Source organism: Labrus bergylta, chromosome 13, assembly GCF_963930695.1.
Source record: "Labrus bergylta chromosome 13, fLabBer1.1, whole genome shotgun sequence".
Classification (NCBI taxonomy): domain Eukaryota; kingdom Metazoa; phylum Chordata; class Actinopteri; order Labriformes; family Labridae; genus Labrus; species Labrus bergylta.
The window spans coordinates 18288513-18310288 of record NC_089207.1 but is presented as its reverse complement, the minus strand read 5'-3'; the positions used below and the strand labels follow the sequence as shown (position 1 = coordinate 18310288).

The 21776-nt window shown below is 41.7% G+C and overlaps 2 protein-coding genes across 3 annotated transcripts; one reads left to right on the top strand and one right to left on the bottom strand.

The window, feature by feature from the left end:
* Window positions 1-772: 772 nt before the first annotated feature.
* LOC136181252 (small membrane A-kinase anchor protein-like) lies at window positions 773-7363 on the bottom strand. 2 transcript variants are annotated; one of them, XM_065961927.1, is made up of 2 exons: window positions 6910-7363; window positions 773-6116 (listed from the first exon to the last, which is right to left on the bottom strand). In XM_065961927.1, the coding sequence occupies exon 2, from the start codon at window positions 5745-5747 to the stop codon at window positions 5472-5474; it is 276 nt and encodes a 91-aa protein (XP_065817999.1). In that variant the 5' UTR covers window positions 5748-6116; window positions 6910-7363; the 3' UTR covers window positions 773-5471. The 2 variants fall into 2 exon arrangements, with proteins under 2 accessions (XP_065817999.1, XP_065818000.1); XM_065961928.1 differs by having other exon boundaries at window positions 7054-7363.
* A 1907-nt stretch (window positions 7364-9270) lies between these two features.
* mstnb (myostatin b) lies at window positions 9271-12073 on the top strand. The gene is made up of 3 exons (XM_020633141.3): window positions 9271-9756; window positions 10149-10519; window positions 11305-12073. Exons 1-3 carry the CDS (start codon window positions 9378-9380, stop codon window positions 11683-11685), a joined length of 1131 nt encoding a protein of 376 aa, XP_020488797.1. The 5' UTR covers window positions 9271-9377; the 3' UTR covers window positions 11686-12073.
* The last annotated feature ends 9703 nt before the right edge of the window (window positions 12074-21776 follow it).

Here is a 21776-nt window from a genome sequence, read left to right as displayed (position 1 = left end):
TGCCACTGTAGGAGCCATATTGATTATTTCTACCTCGGTTGATTAATTGTTATATTTTGCTCCTTATATGGGTTTGATGTAGTTTCTGGTAATTTGTAATGGGCGTGGCTTTTTTTTTGTTTTTTTTTACCTGTGCATTGGTTTGGCAAGAGGCTGGACAAAGAGGGTGAGTGGGTTTGAAATATTTTCTGTTGACCGTCAACGTTATCTTTATCACCATCACCGTAATTATTATTATCATCTTTTGGAATTTTTGTTTAGAATGAGTTAGGTCAGTCTTCTCCACCTGCTTTACATCAACAGTGCAGCTCTATTAAAACCTTATTGTAACATCTACCTTTCATAAGCTGTGTCCATTGTGCAGTCTGAGGCTTTTTTCAGTCCTTCACATCGACTCAGTGGGCAGACAGGACGACCTCCCACATACTGTAGATTATAAAGTGCCACAAACACTAAAAGCAAAGTCTGAGTGTCTCTATCTGCATCAAGGATAAACACCTTGTGTTTTATTGCCACCATTTATTCTTCACACTGGCCAGCAGTCACTTATAAATCCTCACGTCTGTGTTGGATGTAGCTGAACTTTTAGCCTGCTGTTTGTTCACGCTCATGCAGGATGCAGGAAGTCCAGCTGTCTTATCAAACAGGTGTTTCAACAAATATTGAGTCACTCGTATGTTTAACAGCACCTGTGTGTATAGAGCAAAGACTTCGGTCTGAGTGTGATCGGTAAGTACAGAGATGTTTGTGTACTTACAAAGACATATTTCAGTTAAAGAAGGCATAAATCTGATTTTATTGGCATCATCTTTTTTTTTTTTTTTACAGAGATTGGACGTACAGTTTGGGGAAAATAACATGACAAACATCACACATTTTAAGTTTGTTTTTGGACATGTTTCCGCTCATGGATCTGCATCCCAGAGGTGAATCTTGACTTTTTCTGCAGCAGACAAATCAAACTTCTCATCATTGTTAATCCAATCACTCGTCGTGTTTCACCTTATAATCAACTCCACAACTTTCTCTTGTGTTTTTTCGTCTTTCATCCCAGCAGTTAAACACTGATATGAGTCCAAACCCTGTGATCACACAAAATGCAACAGAACCAGGTCTGAAAATGTCCCTGTGATAAGTTTGTGTATTGCTGGATCTGTTGACTTGGTTTCAGGCTCACAGCAAAGCTTTTAAATTGATAAATAGTACCAGATTTTCAAAAAGCACCATGAAACATTAAGTTATTTAAACAATAATTTCACATTTTATTAAGACTAAATTCAGACAAGGCTCTTTGTTCTTGTTACTGAGCAGATTCCTCCTAGGGGAATGTGTCTCTCGAGCTGTAGCTGCTAAAGAACCCACAAGAAGCTCGTTTAAATAAGTGTGCAACAATAAATCAACTTCTGACAATTATTTATGATTACTGATTTGATAATATAGCCTCTTTTTTCAAGCTAAAAAACGTGTTAGTTTTAGTACATTTGAGTTTTCGATGTCTCCTTTATTTTTAATACATTTTTAAGAACATCTCTTCATTGTTTGCTTAGCTGTTTCACTGTTTTCTGACTCTATGGGTGATACATTAAATTAAGAGAATGGGTAGTTGTAACTAAGGCTGTGCAATTAATCACAATTTCATCATTATTGTGGTACAAACATGCACAATAAACACATGGCAAAAGTCTGAATTTTTCACAAGAAGTAAGACAAACTATTTGATGTGAACAAGCAACGCTTTCTCTCCCTCGGCATGGGAACATCTGACCTGCTGGACGGAGGCCTGCGTTTGATGTTGAACGACTTTCTGTGCAGCTGGATGAAGCTTTAGCTAACTTTCTGCTCTCCTCGGGTTAGTTGGTGCCAATTGAGTGGTGAAAAACAACATTTTGGATTTATGCTGGACACGGGAGAGAAAAGTTGCAAACACAGGTATTTGTGTAAAACATGAAGAACATGAAGTTTGCACTCTTTCTGCCATCATGTTGGAGATACAGGACTCTGACCTGGAAGAGGGCACGCTTTAGAAAGAGCTTTGTTCCCTCAGCGATTGAAACTCTAAATAAGCTCCCATGCTGACTGGCATTTCTCATTGTGTTACTTCCTGTTTGTTTATATGTTTACTTCATGTGCCATGTGATCATATATGTATACCTGTGTCCCAAATGTGCAAAGCTGTGACAACAAATTCCCCCTTGGAGGACAATCAAGTACTGTATTTAACCTTTTCTTATTTTTCCCTCTTCATATTTGTATCCAGATATTGAACCAGGAACCACCTTAAACCAGGCCAAAAGAGCACTTCTTCTTTTGGACACCTGCTGCGGTGACATCATTCAAAGAGGAGGACTTTTAAAACTACAAATAAAGCGTTTCTTTCTTAAAGGGAAGTTTTGGCAGTCTCTCAGTCGGTGTAAAAAGCGTGAATTGGAAGACTGTTGTTTGAAAGAAGACAGGCGTTCACACTGATGTAGATTTTAGTTGTAAAGCGAAGCCCTACATGTCAGGCTGAAGAGAGAATATCAGATTTTCCTTTCACAAAATCTGATCTGAAGCAAAACAAAACAAAAGTGTGGTGAATTCGTAAACACACAGACCAAAAAGAGTGAAATAAAACCTTCTTAAGGGGGGGCGTTAAACTGAAAATCAAACATTTTGCACTGTCAAAAAAACTCACAAAACAGCATTATGGCAACATCACTTGTGCAATACTTCACTATCATTTCATGTCCTGAAATCCAACATGTTGCTTAAAATGACTCGCCCTCCTCCATCATTTGAAATGTGAAGGAACCAGCACCTAAAATTTGATGAACTGACCCAACTCTTACTTTCATGAGGCTTTCAGGTTTGACTTCTTCTACTGAAACGTCAAATCCAAAGTCCACAGAGAGCTGTTTTTAGCCCAGCGGTGACGTTGATCTTTTCATCTGCAGCGAAACAAACAGCATCAGATTAAGATTTATGAATATGGCGTGTGCAGAATAGATCATCTCTAATCTGCAGTTTGATCACAACATGTTTTGGGGAAAGACCCCGAGAGAGATTCATCTGCCTGCACGGATTAGTGCAACTTTTATAATATGTTTTTTGTTTTTTTTCGTATCATGTCTTGAATAATGTAAGTGACGTGTTTGACGGGGCAGTTTTTAGCTCACATCATGTTTCTGTGGAGAAACCCTTCAGCCAGCAGCCCTCTGATCAACCATCACTATGACATTACAGCTTGTAAACAGAGACTTTAAATGCTTTTACACGAGGCTTCTGCTCTCTCAGATAGGCAGTTTTAGACGGCAGGAACGTTGCAACTATAGTGGTTAGATTTCCTATTCTGATGTCTTGAAGATCATCTGTGTTTGATTGTTTTTTTTTTATGTTAACATTAAAACACTGGAGCGGTTCAAAGAGAAGGCATGTGGACAGAATACTCCTCCACTGTTTAATATGGCTTACAAACTTGTGTTGAACTCTAACAATCTATCAACTTGCTTTAGCTAAGCAAAGCTAGTGATGTGATTTAGATTGTGGGTTAACGTCCACTGACATCAGTTTAAATATTTTTTAAAGGCCAGGCCAGCAGCTTCAGCCGTCATCTGTCCACTCAACAAAAAGCAGGCCTGTGTGACATATTACTGTATAAAACGATTCACCTAAACTGTGTGGGCCCAGAGTAACATTCAGTTAAGACTTTGGCAGTTCCAAATACATCGACTCTGTCCTCTTGTATGAATCTTTTCCCTCTGTTACTATTTCAAGAAATGTACACATACAACATAAACGTCATGGATTCTGTTGTTGGCATATTTGTGCTTTTCTTCTCTGTTGGGAAAATGGCAGGTTTCCTCATTTACAATGACACAATGTTTTCAAAAACCTTTGACTGTATATAAAGATGGACGGCGCATCTCCACCTTTTCCTGTTGCGCAAAAGTGAAGCCAAAATCCCCCTCCTTCAACAATTTTTCATTCGGAGCGATTTTTCATTTGGAGCCAGAGGCTAGAGGAGCCGAGGTGTTGACGTCCGCTAACCAAAACACACATTTAAAATTCAAATTGCAAAACAGGTGAATGCAGAACAACACATGGTGTCGCTCTGAAGCAGACACTCAGGGTTATGGGCAACTCAATGACTCTTTTGTTGGTGTTCGCCAAGTCTCCTCTCAACGTTTCACACACACATAGCTGCGGGATCCACATTCGTCAACTGAGCTGTCAATCATGGCGTTACTTCCCTTTTAGAGCAAAACTACTTAAAACTAAACTTCTCTGAATAATGCACACTCTGACTTGAATCAGCACGATAAGAACTAAATATTAAGACAGAAACCATGCTTGACAAAAATTTTTATTTGACGTGTGTTTTGATTTTCTAGTTTGATTTGTGCCATCTGTTAACAAATAGGAGGCAGGGCTTATGACCTATACTGCAGACAGTTAGGAGGGGGAGCTCCAAATGCTTTGGCTTCACTTTAGGCGAGCTGTCGTGTCGTTCATCTTTTAATACAGTCTATGTAAAATCACTTACAATTTAGCCACGATCATGTGTTTTTCTGTGTTTTTTTTTAAGCTCCAGTTCTGTTGACGAGTTATTTTAGGAAAGTGTGTCACTGTTCTTGTGCACTGGTTTCTCTGTGGCACAGAGAGCAGCTGCTCAAATATGTTCTGGGTCCTGAAGTCAAAGTTTTCCAACGGTGTCTTGTGTATTAAGAATATCCTGGAGTGCAGGAAATGCATAATTTGAACGCTTGAATTCCTGTATCCATTTTGAGGCTGCGGTCGAGGCTGCCTAATGGCGAGAGGGACAAACACAGCGAGGAAGAAGCTCCACAATGCAGCTCAACCGCAGAGTCTCCAGGGAGGCCATTAAGGGAGAACTTCAGGCCGTTTGTCAGACCAGAAGGAGCCAAACAGCTGGGCGTGTTTCTGTCCCGATGATACGAGGGAGGATTTTCAAGTGCCCTCGCCAGATGAAGGGATCTATTAATAACTCTCCCCGTAAGAGGAGAGCATCTTGGACGTGTTGCAGCATCACCGGACAGGGTCGTTTCACTTTGGTTCCAGGCAATGTCTGACGGGATTTCTCGCCCTGCGCTGTAAGTCCAGCCACAGGATAGCCAACACCTACTTGGAGAGGGGACATATAAGGTCTGAGAAAGATGATACCCGATTGGCGAACACTCCGGCTCTGATGCAGATAATCACAGAACCGAGAACCAGATCAGAGTGCTTTGGCTGTTCCGGAGGAGGGTTTGTAGGCTCAATTCAAGAATAATCCAATCCCAAAGTAGGTCACAGCTGAATTAGTGACAGCTCATTCATATTCTGGCCCCCAGCAGGTAAATGCTTGAAGGATACGTTCCGAATGAACGAGTGTGAGACTGTTGTTTAATCACATGTCGAACCTTAAGGGTCAAGGTCAGGGCCATCTCAACCTGTCCCGGTCCAATTCCACTTTGACATCCCCGCCTCCCATGTCATGGCACATCACACTCTATGTACGGGATATCGCTGTACCGGCGGTCTACCTCCACCCACTGCTGCACGGCCCGGGCCACAATCTCCTCAGAGAGCCGGTGGGCGTACTCCAACAGCACCGGGTTGACCGGCGCCGAGATCTCAGGTGATCCCATCTCTGAATGCACCAAGTACGCTTTCTCACCCTTCAACTTCTTGGACTTGCCTTCGAATTTCTCCGTAGAGTTTGCATTTTGTCCTGCAGAGTCGCTCCTTTTGGATTTAACGCACCCCATACTCTGGAGGATGTAGCATTGGTTTGATTTAAAAAGGGGGGGGGGGGGAGAGAGAGAGAGATTTATGGCGTCAGAAAGAGTTTTTTTTTTAGAGTTCAAATTTAGACCTCAATGTTTTCATTTTGTTTCTCGGAAGTGAGCGGTCAGTTCATCCCTGAAGCAACTCTGTGCCTCTCGAGTTTTCTCTGCAAGAGTCGCCTTCCTGTCATCCACTCCTGCTTTCCTCCATATCGGAGCACCCAAATGTGTGACGATCAGAAGTACAAAGTAAAAGGTGTTGCTGATTTAGAGGGTGTTGAGGCAAAGGGGTCCATTTCTATGTAGGTCTGCTGATGTTGTAACCGGCCTTTAACTTCATTCCTTCCTTTGCTGCAGAGAGATAAAGAGAGGGGGAATAAAAAGAGAGAGGATTTTAGTGATTTATTTTCGTGCAGACTACAAATACCAGATGGTGGGAGCGTGGAGAGGATTGTGAACGATTCTCACAGTGGACGTGGCGACTACGTGATCCTCGAGGTCAAGGCACCTCTGCACGGTCACATTTAACCACGCTCTAACCCGCTGCACATCCACGTATTAATCATTCACCCCCTCCCTCCTCTTCCTCACAGTGTTTTATGACTCAATCCCTCGGCCTGTTTGCTATTGCATGACACAGGGACGTCTGTCTCTAGATTGAGTGCACTGATGCTGTTTGGTTGTAAGCCTTCGTCTCCCATCTGTTACACTGGTGGAGCCGAGCAGCCTGATTCACAGTGACAGCTCCTTTTTTTTCTGGGACTGCAGGCCTCTGTGCACAGTGAACATGTGCTTCATTCACAAAGATGCATGCTGTAGTCTGAGGCCATGAATGATTTATGCAGAATGGGGAGTTTCCCTGAGAGTAAAACAACATTCAGAGGTGCAAACAGGACACTGAACTCAAAATCTGCAGCCAGAATTTGATAATAAATTGAGGATTTTAAATTGATGTAAACATGCCTTAATGTAAATGTTCCTAATGCTCTGGAAGCATCCATTATATGTCTGACAGACACGTGGGATTGGGATTGAATTTGACAACTGAATTATTTGAGAAACAAACATGCTCTGGAAAATGTGTCTGCAAGCATGAGATTATTTGTACTCAGAATGTGCTGTGATATTGTAGAGATGTACATACTTTTAACAGGGATTGGACAAAGCATCAGGTGTGTCTCCATTTCAACAAAAACAGAATCCGGCCATAGAAGAAATAATCCAAGGTCGTTCAAGTAAACAATAATCCGGACATCATGTGGTGTCGCGCCGGTTCCTCTGTCCTCACCTCAAACAGCATCAGGGCGACGTGAACTTGAAACTTGAAGGTTTTTTAGCACGAAATCATCTCCTCCCAAGTTGCTGCTGTTGCTGCTCGCTGGTTTTGTTGTTGTAGGATAATAAGGCTCCAACCCGGATTTTAGAATAATCTCTGAGCACACACACACACAAAAAAATCCCAGGATGTTGGTAGAGCTACCTCCCTGTTGCCTTCACGTCGGTCGGCAGTGTGTGCAGCTCCGCAGCAGAGATGAAATGAGAGGTCTGGACTAGACTGACTTCCGCGGATCCACGCTCCACGGTTTGATCGATCTGCAGCGGTGCTCAGGAGGAGAGAGAGTCCGAGCGCTGCGCACTGAGAGCGGCGTTGAACCACCGTGGGCCGCTGCAACACTGCCATCTGGCGGCGACACGGAGAACTTCTCCAAAAAATAAAAAGTGTACTTACTACAGTCAGGAACATGAGGAAAAAGAATCCACTGAAAGTCTCTTGTCACCTGTCACAGATTTTTTTTTTTTAAATAAAATAATCAAAATGACTAAAATATCAAAGCATCTCAATTCAATTTGAGCAGAATTTACCTTTAATTATCTCAAAAACTATAAAGTAAAATTTGCTGAGATTTCTCAGGACCACAGCCAGGGACATGAGGAACAATAATCCATTGAAAGTTTCTTGTCACCTGTCACAGATTTTTCAAAATAAAATAATCAAAATGACTAAAATATCAAAGCGTCTCAGTGCAATTTGAGCAGAATGTACCTTTAATTAACATTGTGTTTTCTTTCTGCCTGCAGTTATTACTGATGGTATATTTTGCTGAAATACGCGGCCGCATTCATTATTTTTTGGTGCTCTAAGCACTTGTACCGTAAACCCCGATATAGACACGCATTATTTTTCAAGGGCGGGTTGCTTGGCCGGGGTTTTTGCAAAAGATGGCTCATTTGACTGCATTTGTTGACTGTGAGTATTTGATACCCAGGGGTTATTGGGTCATACTGCAGGTGGTTGAATTTCTGATGTGTCTTTTGTAATCCGCCACAAGGTGGCACTGTCCTCTTATGTAGACTAGGCTACTGAAACCAGGTTTTTACCAAGGAGAGGAGAGGGAATATCTTTCTTTGTAGTAATTTTATAGACTTTTAAAGGCAACGATTTAGCTCCATTCCTAAAGTTATATGAGCCGCTAGAAACTAATCCACGCGAGAACTTCTTATAATAGTAACTCTCTTTTCTCAAGAAATAAATGTTTCTCCAAAACCAGACAGATTTCTGCATCCATGAACCTGTTATTAAAGACAACTCAAGTGTGATAACCTTACTGTGGCCAAAGTAAAAACATTTATAAAAAAAAAAAAAAAAAAAAAAAAAAAGAAGCAAAATCTAAAGTTTTTTGTGTGTTTACTTTTGAACAATGTGTATCATATTAACATGCAGCACACTCTGGCACCATAAAAGGAACATACACAATACCTCAGTAATGCGTAATAATGCACAAGGAGGCATGGTGCTTTAATTCCTGAATTAATGTAGGCTATTACTGTTGCTCACCATTGACAAACAACCAGGTCACTATGACTTTAGACACATATTAAGAATAATCAAGATAGTTTTTTAAGTCTATTTATGACGCTTTACGTCACAAAATGTTTGCGTATGACAACAATTTTGGTTAAAGAGGAAGCTTGATCACAGTCAAAGAAACGGAGCAAACATGAAATAATCGGAAATAATGTGACGCGGCTGGAATCCAGTTGATCTGTATTGATTTTCAGCAAACCGTAAACATGCTTGATGCAATACTGGAGTTTTGGTTAATGATGAGCGACAGGATTTCATGATTTAATCTGCATTAAATCATCTTTAGTTTTGCATAGTTAAACATTACATTAAGTCTATGTGTACCCCTTTGTGAAGTGTTATCGCATAAAATAACTAAAACAATCTCCCTTTCATGAAGTATGAAGTCTAATTAGTTAAGGGAGATATTGCGTTATAGACAGTCCGGTCTGTGTCTCTGCGTAATGACAGTAAATAAAAGTAAATATTCTGCAGACGCGTTCAGCACATGCTCACAGTCTCCGTCCCTTTATGGTTTGACAACGAAAAAAAGTTTTCATGTCAGTCGGTTAAAATTCATTGTTGCCTGTCCAGCCAATCATCTTTTTTGACGACACAAAAGAGGCTAAAGTTGGAGTATAAAAAGGTGTGCGCTGATAAACTATGATGCCTATCAGTGTGGGACATTAATCCAAACCAGTCGGGCAGGTCAGGTCCAGCACACATCAAGGGATCTTTGTCAAACTAAACTTCACACCTTAGAGACAATGCGTCTGTCACAGATTGTGCTGTATGTTAGCCTGCTGATCGCTTTGGGTGCAGTAGTTTTGAGTGACCAGGAGACGAACCAGCAGCCCTCCGCCACCAGCCCAGAAGACACGGAGCAATGCGCGACCTGCGAGGTCCGGCAGCAGATTAAAACCATGCGACTAAACGCCATTAAATCTCAGATTCTGAGCAAACTGCGAATGAAAGAAGCTCCTAATATCAGCAGAGACATAGTGAAGCAGCTCCTGCCCAAAGCGCCTCCGCTGCAGCAGCTCCTGGACCAGTACGACGTGCTGGGAGACGACAACAAGGATGTGGTGATGGAGGAGGACGACGAGCATGCCACAACGGAAACAATAATGATGATGGCCACTGAACGTGAGTGCTTATTTATCTTTGTTAAATACAGAATGGGGAAAGACGCGCTTAGTAGTCGACAAAACAGGTTTTTACGCACGGGCGAAGCGCAAGAGAGACACTGTCAGCACGCTTAATTATCACACCACGCATGTTTACTAGGTTGTGATGTTGCAAATAAACAAACTACAACATTACCAAGATTATAGTAATTTATTATAAGCATGGGTCGGGGCATTTTGTTAGGGCATTGCTGTGCGGTCATTGTGCGCAATAGTGTAAGGTTATCCAAACTTGATTGGTGTACTTGTGTCAGATACTTTTATACAAGTTTTTTTTGTTGATCAATACAATTTTAATTGCATGTGTTCCGTTCATAGAGAACATCATTTTTGTATTCTTTCTCTCTGCAGCCGAGTCCATCGTCCAAGTTGACGCAGAGCCAAAGTGCTGCTTTTTCTCCTTCACCCAAAAGTTTCAAGCCAATCGAATAGTCCGAGCTCAACTCTGGGTGCATCTGCGCCCGGCGGAGGAGGCGACCACAGTGTTCCTGCAAATCTCCCGCCTGATGCCGGTCACAGACGGGAACAGACACATACGCATCCGCTCCCTGAAGATCGAAGTGAATGCCGGGGTCAGCTCTTGGCAAAGTATAGACGTGAAACAAGTGTTGACTGTGTGGCTGCGACAGCCGGAGACCAACTGGGGCATCGAGATTAACGCCTTCGATTCGAGGGGAAACGACTTGGCTGTGACCTCCGCAGAGCCCGGAGAGGAAGGACTGGTGAGATGAACTTTTATTTTGTATTGAGCTGAAATTTTGAATATCATTAAATGCATTAGTATTCACTGCTGCAGCATCCGAAATAGTATGAGACGCTACTACAATAAAAAAAGAAACACACATCTATCTATAAGTTCAGTTTCTGTCTATAAATTCAGTTTCTGTCTATAAATTCAGTTTGTAAAATCTTGAAAACAATTTGGACAATGTGTTTGGATATTATTCTGGGGCTTTAAATTCGAGTGCAGGGGTTTGAGTTTACAGAGAGCTTTTGCAGAGTCAGCAGGTGGTCTAACATTCATACAATTCACTGCTGGAAGAAAGAGTCCAGATTTAAGACTCTTGAAAGTGTTTAATCAACAGAGACTTCATGTACCTGCATTTGGACAGATGCCCGGTCCACAATAAGCTGAAATCTTATTGCTGGATTACCTGAAAGTTCACCTGCCCCACATTCCTCAAAGTATTCTGTGTGACTGTGCAAATCAAAGTAATTGCCTGCTCATACACACTGCTGCTATCAATGACAAACACTTATCATACGGCTCAAATACTGGCACCAGGCTCTAAAGCAATTAGAATACCTCAAGGGCTGAGGCAAACCAACCGAGAGATGATTTAATTTCTCTAAAACTCAAAGTTTCATAATATTATCGGGCCATATTTGAAAGCCAGCTGTAAGAGGTCAATGGTAGCAGATTAAAGGATGCAAGCAGAAATCTGTCATGTGCCTCCTTTCGCAAATCAGCTGTTTTCAAAGTTATTCACAAACACTCTCCTTGCAGCAACCCTTCATGGAGGTGAAGGTCTCTGAGGGCCCCAGGCGAGTCAGGAGAAACCCGGGCCTGGACTGTGATGAGAACTCTCCAGAGTCCCGGTGCTGCCGCTACCCGCTCACAGTGGACTTTGAAGACTTTGGCTGGGACTGGATTATTGCCCCAAAGCGCTACAAGGCCAACTATTGCTCCGGGGAGTGTGACTACATGCACCTGCAGAAGTACCCGCACACCCACCTCGTGAACAAAGCCAACCCCAGAGGGACTGCAGGCCCCTGCTGCACCCCCACCAAGATGTCGCCCATCAACATGCTCTACTTTAACCGAAAGGAGCAGATCATCTACGGCAAGATCCCCTCCATGGTGGTGGACCGGTGTGGATGCTCTTGAGTCCGCACGGAGGCCGCAGCGAGAGGGAGGGGAGGACGGAGGGGCCGCGGCTCAATCCGGCTTCCAACTTTAAGACTTTTTGACACAAACCGACCCACCAGTTCCAGAGCTTTCCTGCAGAACACGGTGCAATAGAACCAGAGTAGAGGCCTCCAACAGCCCGAGCGCTTTCACAACCAACATAGCTCTTACTTTTCTTTTCTTCAGTGAAATCTTAGCCAGAGAAGCTTGAAGTCAGAGGGATGCAGGAAAACACACACACACACACACACACACACACACACACACACACACACACACACACACACACACACACACACACACACACACACACACACACACACACACACACACACACACACACACACACACACACACACACACACACGCTGGGACATGAATGTAGATTTAAAAAAAAAAAAATCAAAGTTATCCAAAAAACGTATTTTCCTGAGTCTCGGGTCTTCTGTCCATTTATACAAACATGCCGACAGATCATACCTGCGCGCCATCACTCCACTTGTAGCCAACAAACCAGCTATTACACTTTTTTTTTGCTAAACTATGTTTGTGATAATCAATTTTCAGTCATGTTTTCAGAGTGAAACCAGGAATCCTCATTGACTTTTTGAAAGGGCTTGAACTGTAAGTGAAGACTCTTTAGAGTAACGTTTCACACTGGTGGAACATGTTTTAGGACACATAGGTTCAAAGGAGCAGGACAACCTCACTTTGCTACCCATGAAACAATTCACAATTCATTTCCTTTCTTGGATGTGATCAAACTATACCTTGATTTTTCTTAAACAGCACAGACAACTGGGATGCATATCCTAAGTGCAGGTGTTGACGTTGTGACATTTGATCCTACGGACACAAAAATGTTCCACCATTGTAAACAATCACTGTAGGAGTCGACTTGTTATGTACTCTTCCATAATTACACACAGAAACATAACCTACCCAGGAGCGTTCTTGCTCAATCATGATCTTCACTATCCAACAAAAAAAAGCAAACAGCCTGACCTGCCCGATACACTTGAATTATTCTGATTGTAAATTCACATTACTGGACAGAAGGACTTGAACTGAAGGCACAAAGAATGCAGCCGACAAATAAAGAAATGTGTTTAAGACAGAGGGAAAGGATTCTTCCAATTGTATGAATGTTGAGATCACGCTTAAACTCTGTCTTACAAACAACGCAGTTTGCACTATGGCACACCAATAGAAAGAATTGGTTGCTACAAGAGTTGTAAAAACTGATTTTGATATGTTTGCTAATTTGTATTGTATACATATGCCATTGTTTCCATTAGGAGTTGCCTTTCTAAACCACTGTTGGTAAATGTATAAAACTATCTAGCAAAATATAAGATGTAATTCAGCAACTCTGTACAAATGTTTCGACGAATAAAGTTTTCAGCTTGTTTGTTGAGTACTGTGTCTTTGAGCAGTTTTTTCAGGCCCCAAAAACTGCACCTCACCGGACGGAAATCGGACTCTAAAGTCTTTAAAGTTGCATTCAGGCTACATTTTCTTGCAATCGACTTGCATGCAGATGATGCATGACATTCTTGCAGTGTTTAAATAATTCATACACAAAGTAAAATACACACTTCCAGCACATATCACAGTTGTCACTCCAACCAGCCATCATCATTTTACTGCAGTTCATCTTTAGAATCAGGCTGCACAAGCCTTTGTTTCTTCAGTGTCTCTGGATGTAGTTTATCTTTCTGCTGACTCACACACTAAATCCAAACTTGATCCAAATACAACAACCTGAACCGCAACATCGCAGCCTCATTTCTCACTTCAGCAGCTGAGAATTTTTGTCGTCAACACAGGGTGTAAACCGATAAGTTACACGTGCAATGTGCGAGCGTGTGCTGGGAGAAAGCGACACACACACACACACACACACACACACACACACACACACACACACACACACACACACACACACACACACACACACACACACACACACACACACACACACACACACACACACACACAGTCTACCTGACTACACCTGCATGATCCCATCAACATCAGCCCCTTTTATCACAAGCATAATTCAGCCCAACTTCCCTGACTTAGCTTTTTTCCCCCCAGTAAAGTGTTGCAGTCTAATGAGAGGATGTGAACTCTGGTGCGCTCTGACAGCATGACCTATCCCACTGACGGCCTCATTGAGGCTTGACTTCCGCCCAGTAGAGGGCGAATTGAGCAGTACCCCTGAGAGCTACTTCCTTTCCTGCTGAGAGCTGGAAAGCTGCCACAATGATCAGCCACGGCAGAGAGCAGACTCTAGGAAGAGTGGATCTACAGAACTTCTTTTCCCTGGAGGGGGGGGGGGGACGTTTTTAGACTTTACCCTCCTGTGTTTGCTGGTGATGGAGGGAAAAAATGTCTGACAAGATCCGTAAATAAGAAAGACGCATCCAGAATCATACTCGGATTAATTATAGGCTATTTTACAGCTCAGGAAAATCTACAACCTTTATCTTCATTTGGGTTTGGTTTCCATCTGCAGTTTGACATAGGCATGAACTTTTTATGAGCCTCATACTTTGTAACAGTTTCCAACCTTTACTTTCACATTATTACCAATGACGCATGTCTTAAAAATTAGCCATTGAAGTCTATAAAACTATCGTTGCTCCCAGGGCTTGTGTATAAATGTCAGTTAAACTTGTTTTCATTGCTTTCCAGCAGTAAAGTTTAAATTTGACCAAACCTTTAAGCTATCTATGTATATAAATCCCAAGAAAAGGTTTTGAGGCACTTATGCTGCTTTAGTTAGCTAATATAGAGAAAGCTGAACACGATGAATCTATCCGTATTGCTCTTTTCAGCTCTAAACAGCCTGCACCAGCAAGCGCTGCTGTACCTCTGTGGTGTTTATCACGCCCAGTTGCATCGTTTTATTCAGCTCTATCCTGCAGTTATTGTGTCTGTCTGTTAGTTTTAAGTAACTTTGCGAACAGGAGCTGGGAAATGTTTTGACTGAGCATCGCTGCATCTGTCAGGACTCGGACCCCGGAGGACTAGATCTGCCAGCGACATTCTCCCTCTGACAGGTGAGGAAGTGAGAGTGAGAGAACGGGAAGAAGGATGTTTGGGGGTAAAGGAGCTGTCCAAGGCAGCTGGAGACCCCGTTAGTGGACAGGATTCCTGTTGTGCAAAAGTTAATAGAATTTGAATGGACAGAACCTTCTTTGAGTCCTCGTCAAGGCATGGTATAAATGATGAGGGTGACAGAAAGGCTGATTATTGTTTAGTAAAAATATTAAACTAGAATCAGATTTTTACGTGATTTCACTTTTTGTGCGTCCTCTCTAGGTTGATTAACCAAATCACACAAACAGTAATCCCGCTAAGCCTTAGCGTATTCCATCTTAGTTTGGATTTAAGTATTGCAAGACTTTAGATTTGACTGAAATCAATATGAACCGCATGTTAAACACACTGCTCTCATTAGTCTCTATAGACTTTTCACTGGTTCATTACTGCACTAATTCGGACAAGGACAGGGACATGGGTTCATATTTCTCCCGCATTAGCTTTTCTACACTTATTGAATACAATTTTAAACCCTCTTTCTCACCCTTATGTTCAGTCACCATTGCATCTCTAAGAGCGCAGAGGGCCATATTACTCAAGAAGTGTGCTTGCAGTATGTGGGATTATAAAATAATAACATGGGAGGTAGAGCGTTAAATTATCAGGCCCCTTCTCTGTGAAACTCTTGACCAGTTTGTGTCTGGTAAGTAGACACCCTCCCTACTTTTAAGACAAAAAAAATAATATTTTTTTAAAGGCTCATAGTAAGGACTGACTCAGGCTAGCCTCAGACCAGACCCTTGTTATGCTGCTATACACTTAGACTGCACACCAAACTCTCGTCTCCTCTTTCTCTTTCATCATCTGTATGAATTCATCTGTCAGTAATCTCTGTTTACAGAATCGATGTAAAAATGTAAAAAAAAAAGTGGACACGGGTCCGCATGGAAAGCGTTCCGATTTCCATTTGCAGACATTTTGTAGTCTGAGCTGTATAGACCAATTATGTTTCAGCAGGCTTTGGTGTGTGCAGGAAAAACAGTCAGTGTAGACAGCAAAAAAAACAAACAGGTGGAACGTTATCCGCACTGATAACATACCATCGGTCATGGCCGATATTCTAAATATTGTTTATTTATCTTTGTACACAGATACCTGCATAAAGTGCAGCTGACAATCCATTCAAGATCAAATATTTCTCCTCCTCTTGAGGACAGACCTGACAAAGTTTGGTGTTTTACTTCTTAAAAATCAGCATCATAATGTTTTTTATTCCGACAAATTAAATTCCCAATAATTGCCAGTAAATCACAAGAAACTCAGTTTGTATTCCGGGCCCACATCACTTAAGTAAGCCAGAGTGAAGCCGCTGCATAACTTACATTCTACTGCTGAACTGAGACTCAAAAAAAGGAACAGGACGTTATAGACAAAGAAGTTATAGTGGTTACGATGCAGATGTAAATGCTGCATGGAATAGAAAGTCTTCCCCGGACGCTTTTTAAGCTAACCGCTGGCTTCACCGGAATTACAGAGAATTCTGTATCGGTTCCCAGACGCATATATCGTCTCTTAGACACTGATTGCTGATGGATGCGAGATTGATGTGTCGTTGATGCCAAAAACAAGTTTGTATGTTCCTCTGAGATGTTATGCTCTTGCTCGCAGGTTTGATTATTGACCAAAGAAATGGAAGAGGAGGTCGACGGACCAGCATCCCTGAGTTCACAATGGTCTTTAATGAAAACTTACAAATTAATTGTTTGATAAAAAATCATTAAAGGTACACATGTACGAGATGCAAGGGTTGTAGTGCTCTATGAAATGTCAGGTGATCACAAACACATTGTAACACAAATATTGGTTCAAACTGGAGCACTCACAGTACTCACCATGTAGTCTCTGTGTACAGATTCTGCATAACAAAGCAGGTGCTGGACCAGATTTCTGTATTCTTGAATTGCTGGTCAGACTTTGAATAATGGCAATGCACAGATATGGAAGTCTTGGCCAGAGTCAGGTGATAACATCAAGTGTATAATTTGATGAGAGGCATTGTTTTTCTTCCAATAGGGCTGGCCAGTTTCTGTTTACTGATGTATTTGATTGAATTACCCAACAGTTACAACAATTTAGGCTCAATGCAAGGATGTAATATGGACTTATTTCAATAAAAGAAATCCTCTTCACGCCTTGAAAGTGGTGCATAGACAAGAAAAATAAATGTTTTCCTTGCAATATTTAAATGTAGGATAGCTTGAAATGGTCCTCCCCACACCTGGACAAAGAAGGGGGATGCTCTGTCCTGAAATTGGTGCAGGACCATGGATAATATGTCAGAAGGGAAAAGGGGCTCGCCCTATGCATCCAAAAACATCTGGACCCTTTAACAGATGTAGGAACCACACCATCTGGTGAAGTGTTTCTGCTGACGGATCGCTCTGTGGCAAAGGTCCTCCTTGACATGAACATAGTTAAGGAGTAAAGACTTATAAAGTCGTCAGGCCACTGAGAGACCGAAGCAGATGTGTCCACAAGGTCGGACGATATCGCAAAACTAATTTGAACAGTTTGTTTAAGCAGTAATGCACCAAAAAGCTTTTCTTGCCAACCCTACACAGTTTAGGGAAACATGCAGAACTACCATCTATTACATGATATCATCTGGTAAGACTGAAAACTTTAGTCTCCAAGCCTGGAAAAATCATGGATGATTTCGGTTCCACACAATATTTCTAGAGGGATTTTCTAATAAGAACGAGGGTGTCACCTTCCTACATAGATTGCTAACATGGACATAGCTACATGTATGAATAACACAACTGAAGAAAGCTACAAGAGAGGTACATTTAAAGAAATAACAAATCTTAAACCTGCATATCTTTGTATTAATCAGCAGGCTAATGCTGTATTTTCCTATAATATAAATTTGTTGATCATGCTCCCCCCCCCTTTAATCAATCCGTAAGTTTTGTCTTCAGATTTCTTTATTATTGGCTGATCAGAAGCGTAACATATTCTGTACTGGTGGTGTCTATTGGGTTGTAAGAGATAATGTGATATCTTATTATACTGATTTAAACTTCATTTGATAAATCTTCCTGTAACTTTTCCCCAATAATTCGACAATGTTCAGAGTTCTGTGTGAATTATAATTAAACCAACATTTAGACTTACACCAGATTCTCCCTGTATGTTAAATCAATCGGTGATGAAACAACTGAAGAGAAGATGGTATGATAAAGTAATAAAATCTGCAAAATAAACAGTGGTACATTAAGTAAAGTTCTTATTGTTTGTAAGAGACAGATCAGGGTAACATCTGTGTCCAAAGTCTATCTGACCACTGACTTTAAAAAAGAAAGTGCTCTCGGAAAGCCACTTCATCTAATGAGGGCATTATGTTCATATAATCACCTAAACAACCTGCAGAGGATGATCACCTCGGGCCAGATTGACAGGTTGTCTACGGAAAGCAATGAAAAGCAATAAAATCAGCCAGTCCTGGACACGATAAGTTCCAGATAGCCAGCTGCTGAATGCTACCTGTCTACACTTCTCTGTTGATTTATCCTTCCCGTCTGCACTCGGCTTGCTTTTTCACTTAGGGATGAGGAATCACTATTCCTACCACTAAACTGACAGTCACCTCTGGGAAACTATCATATGATAAACGACTTCGTAAAGCTACTGGAAGTTTGGAGACGGGACATATTTGGTGTTTACTCCACATATGTTTACAAAATTCCTCCGTGTCAGTGTTCATTTGTGAGGAGGGGAAAGGGGGCTGAGCGAAAAAAATGTGGCCAAAAGCCGTCCTCTCTGGGGACAGAGTGTTGACAGTAATGAAGAATAGATGCTTCTCCAGGGAGACTAAGTGAGGGCAGATTATGGAAACCTCCTGTCTCCCGATGATGCACCTATGCTCTTAACGCAGACGGATGTAGAGTAGTATCAGGTATGTGTCAAGAAGCCTGGATGAATTTCTACATCTCAGAAATAACATATTACTGCACACAATTAATTTAACAAGACACTCAGATGAATGACATTCAAGCAGGACTCCGCTCATGAAGACGTGTTTAAAATGTATATATATGGATGAAAATCCAACAGCTGAAATTAGTTAGAAATATATCAGCATTTTTACTTGAAAAATCAGCAGGGTTATTTCTGAAAGTATTGCATTGACCTAAAGGCTTATATTCCTTGAAAGCATCTTGGCATCCTGAGCTACATGCATTTGCCCTGTGAATTTAACAGTTTTTAATTTTGCATTTATTGTACCTCCACCTACGTTTCTCTTTTCTTTAATTATCTTAAATGTATCCCTCCAAGAAGCATGGCTTGGACACAGCTTCCAAGGAATTGTTGACAAGTGATTAAAAATCAAAAAGAGCAGACTTGATGGCCCCACTGTGGATACCCTTGACCCATGAAATTAAATGTGGTGTGGCTGTAAATTCTTCAACAGTTGAGAACCTGTGGCTTTTTAACACCCATCACATTAGTGTGAGCCTAAGGGCCATAAAAAGTACTAAGTAGACCCTCTGTGGATGGCAGAAAAGTGCAGAGTCACAGCAAGGGACCACTACCAATTACCAGCTGAAAAACAAAAAAACTTAGATGCAGCAAAGGTTTTATAGTCAGTCCCATATGGAACATGTTACGGTTAACAAGTTTAAGGAGCTTGATTAAGTCCTTCTGTGAAGATTGGTGTTGGTGGTGAGTGTTGGGGATTAGTGACAGATTTAAAGACCTCTGGTCACCTCTGATTAAATGATTCTTAGATTGCTGTTTTATCTCAGAAAAAAGTCATGGTTGTGGGTTATGGTGTGAGTGATAGCATCCATCGGCCAGGGCCTTTCTTCAGAACAGGGGCAGGGCGATGTTTCGATCTTGCACCATGTGTAAAACTTTGTTGGACTCGTAAGGTGTCATAAACGTCCTGGACTGGGACACTGTTCCAGTGGAAGTCCGACCAAGTAGTCTTCTGTTGCAGTGCGTTCTCCCACCTTGTCCAAGCATCTTACTAACAGAGCCCCATCATCTTGCTGACCCGTACTCCATATATACAGCAAGATTAACTTCTTCCTAAAGCAGATGTCGATGCCTCCTCCGTTTGGCTTTGCTGATCTGGCGGCATGGAAAGCAACTAGAGTCTGTTGGCCTGTTCCAATAACCCTCTGCCACAGTCGTGCGTCTGCTACCTGCAGGACTCCACCTTCTGCTATTTCAAACCTGACAGTTGCTGCTATCTTTGGTGTCCCAGAAGTCTATAAAGAACACGGCTTCTCTTTTAGTCTACCGGTCACCCCAAACTCTTCTGTGAGGTCAAGAGGGGAACTATAGGGTGTTGGTGGATCAGGGCAGTACAACATAAACTCATTGGCAAGCCAAGCCATATCTGCAGATAGCTGCCTTTTTCTTCCAGGGCTTCAAAAATGTACTCAATATCAACCGTGAAGAAATGGGTACATAACCATCCATAACTTTTTTTTGGCAGACTGTCATCCTGGTATTCGGGCATTTCTGTAAACAGATCAAGCAACCTAGGTTTGTCAACTGTAAGGAGCAGGCTCTCAAAGTCTGAGAGACCAAAATCTTGCCGTTGTGGATTTTAGTATATAAGTGCAAAGGCCTAATGATGTGATGGTGTAGTCAGTAATGCATTCTTTATGAGATTCATGCCTCTCTGATGTTGCACATCAAGAAGTTAATCTCTTCTAGACGTTGTTAAAGTGATTCAGAATGAGGTTACTGATGTCCCTGGGCACATGTCTTCGCAGAGTGTCCTCGACCACCTTGTGTACTATGTACCTGTAGGCATTGGGGAAGTGAAGCCATAAGACCCCTAGGTCACATTTTCAATACCCAGATTCTCTTATAAGCAGTCAGACAGCCCAAGGAGTGAGGTGTTCTAGACATCCCACCTTTCTTTAACAACACATCTGTATGGCTATTCTTCAGGAGAAAGTCCATCAGCTGTCAACACAAGATGCAGACATTTTTTCCTCCTCTGCCCTGAGCAGTGAGATGCTTCTTAACTGATTCGGCAGATGGCAGTTCAACGTAAGTCTTGTGCTAAATTTTGCTTAGTGCTTACCTCGTGGTTTTATTCATTAATGTTGGGTGTTTGTAATTAGTATTACAAAGACTAAGGTCTAGACCTGCTCTTTTGTGTCCAGACATTACATGTATTATGTACTATACAAATAACGATGGGGATCCAGACACCCCTCCGCACACCTCCAATCGTTGGTGGTTGGTGGGACAGTGGTACTAATGAGGGTTTCAAGCCCAAGTGGGCTGCTATTAAAAAATAGCCTACAAGATATTTTTTCAAAGTCATTATGATGTCAGAGTCACTTTGACCCAAATGACCTTTGCATTTGAACACCACATTTTAATGACTTCATACTTGAGCCCAAGGGTTTTTTTTTTTCTGTGCAAAATCTGAAGATATCACTCCAACAAATCCTCTAGTATTGTGTTCACAAGAAAGAAATGGAAAGACAACCCAAAAGCATAACGCCTTTCACTCCAACGATCAGTTTCACACAGTCATAGAACAACTAGATAGAAGTTCAGACTCGTATGCAAGTGTCTCACCAAGGATGGTGTTTTGGAAAGTAACACAATTTGTTGAACGCAAATCCTCCAAATTTTGCTTCTGAAATTGTGAAAGAGGAATGTGATTATAGAGAGTGAAATGATTTGATCGGCATTTCATTTTTAGTTTAACCATGAATTTAGTGTCGTTCATGGTAAGAAACAAAGGCCAGATTATGAGGGAGGTTTAAGTCGTGATTGAACCCGGCCTTGGATAAACAATGATTTTTACCAGGTTATTCTCATTTTAATGAGAACTACATTTAAATATGTGATATAATCGAACTATTAGTCATGCATTAATGAATCCCCAAAGGCAAATAAAAACCCCTCTCTCAATCTGCTATCGTATTTCTAAACAGGTGTTGCTTTTACCAGGCCACAGGCAAGGTACTCTATATGACTTT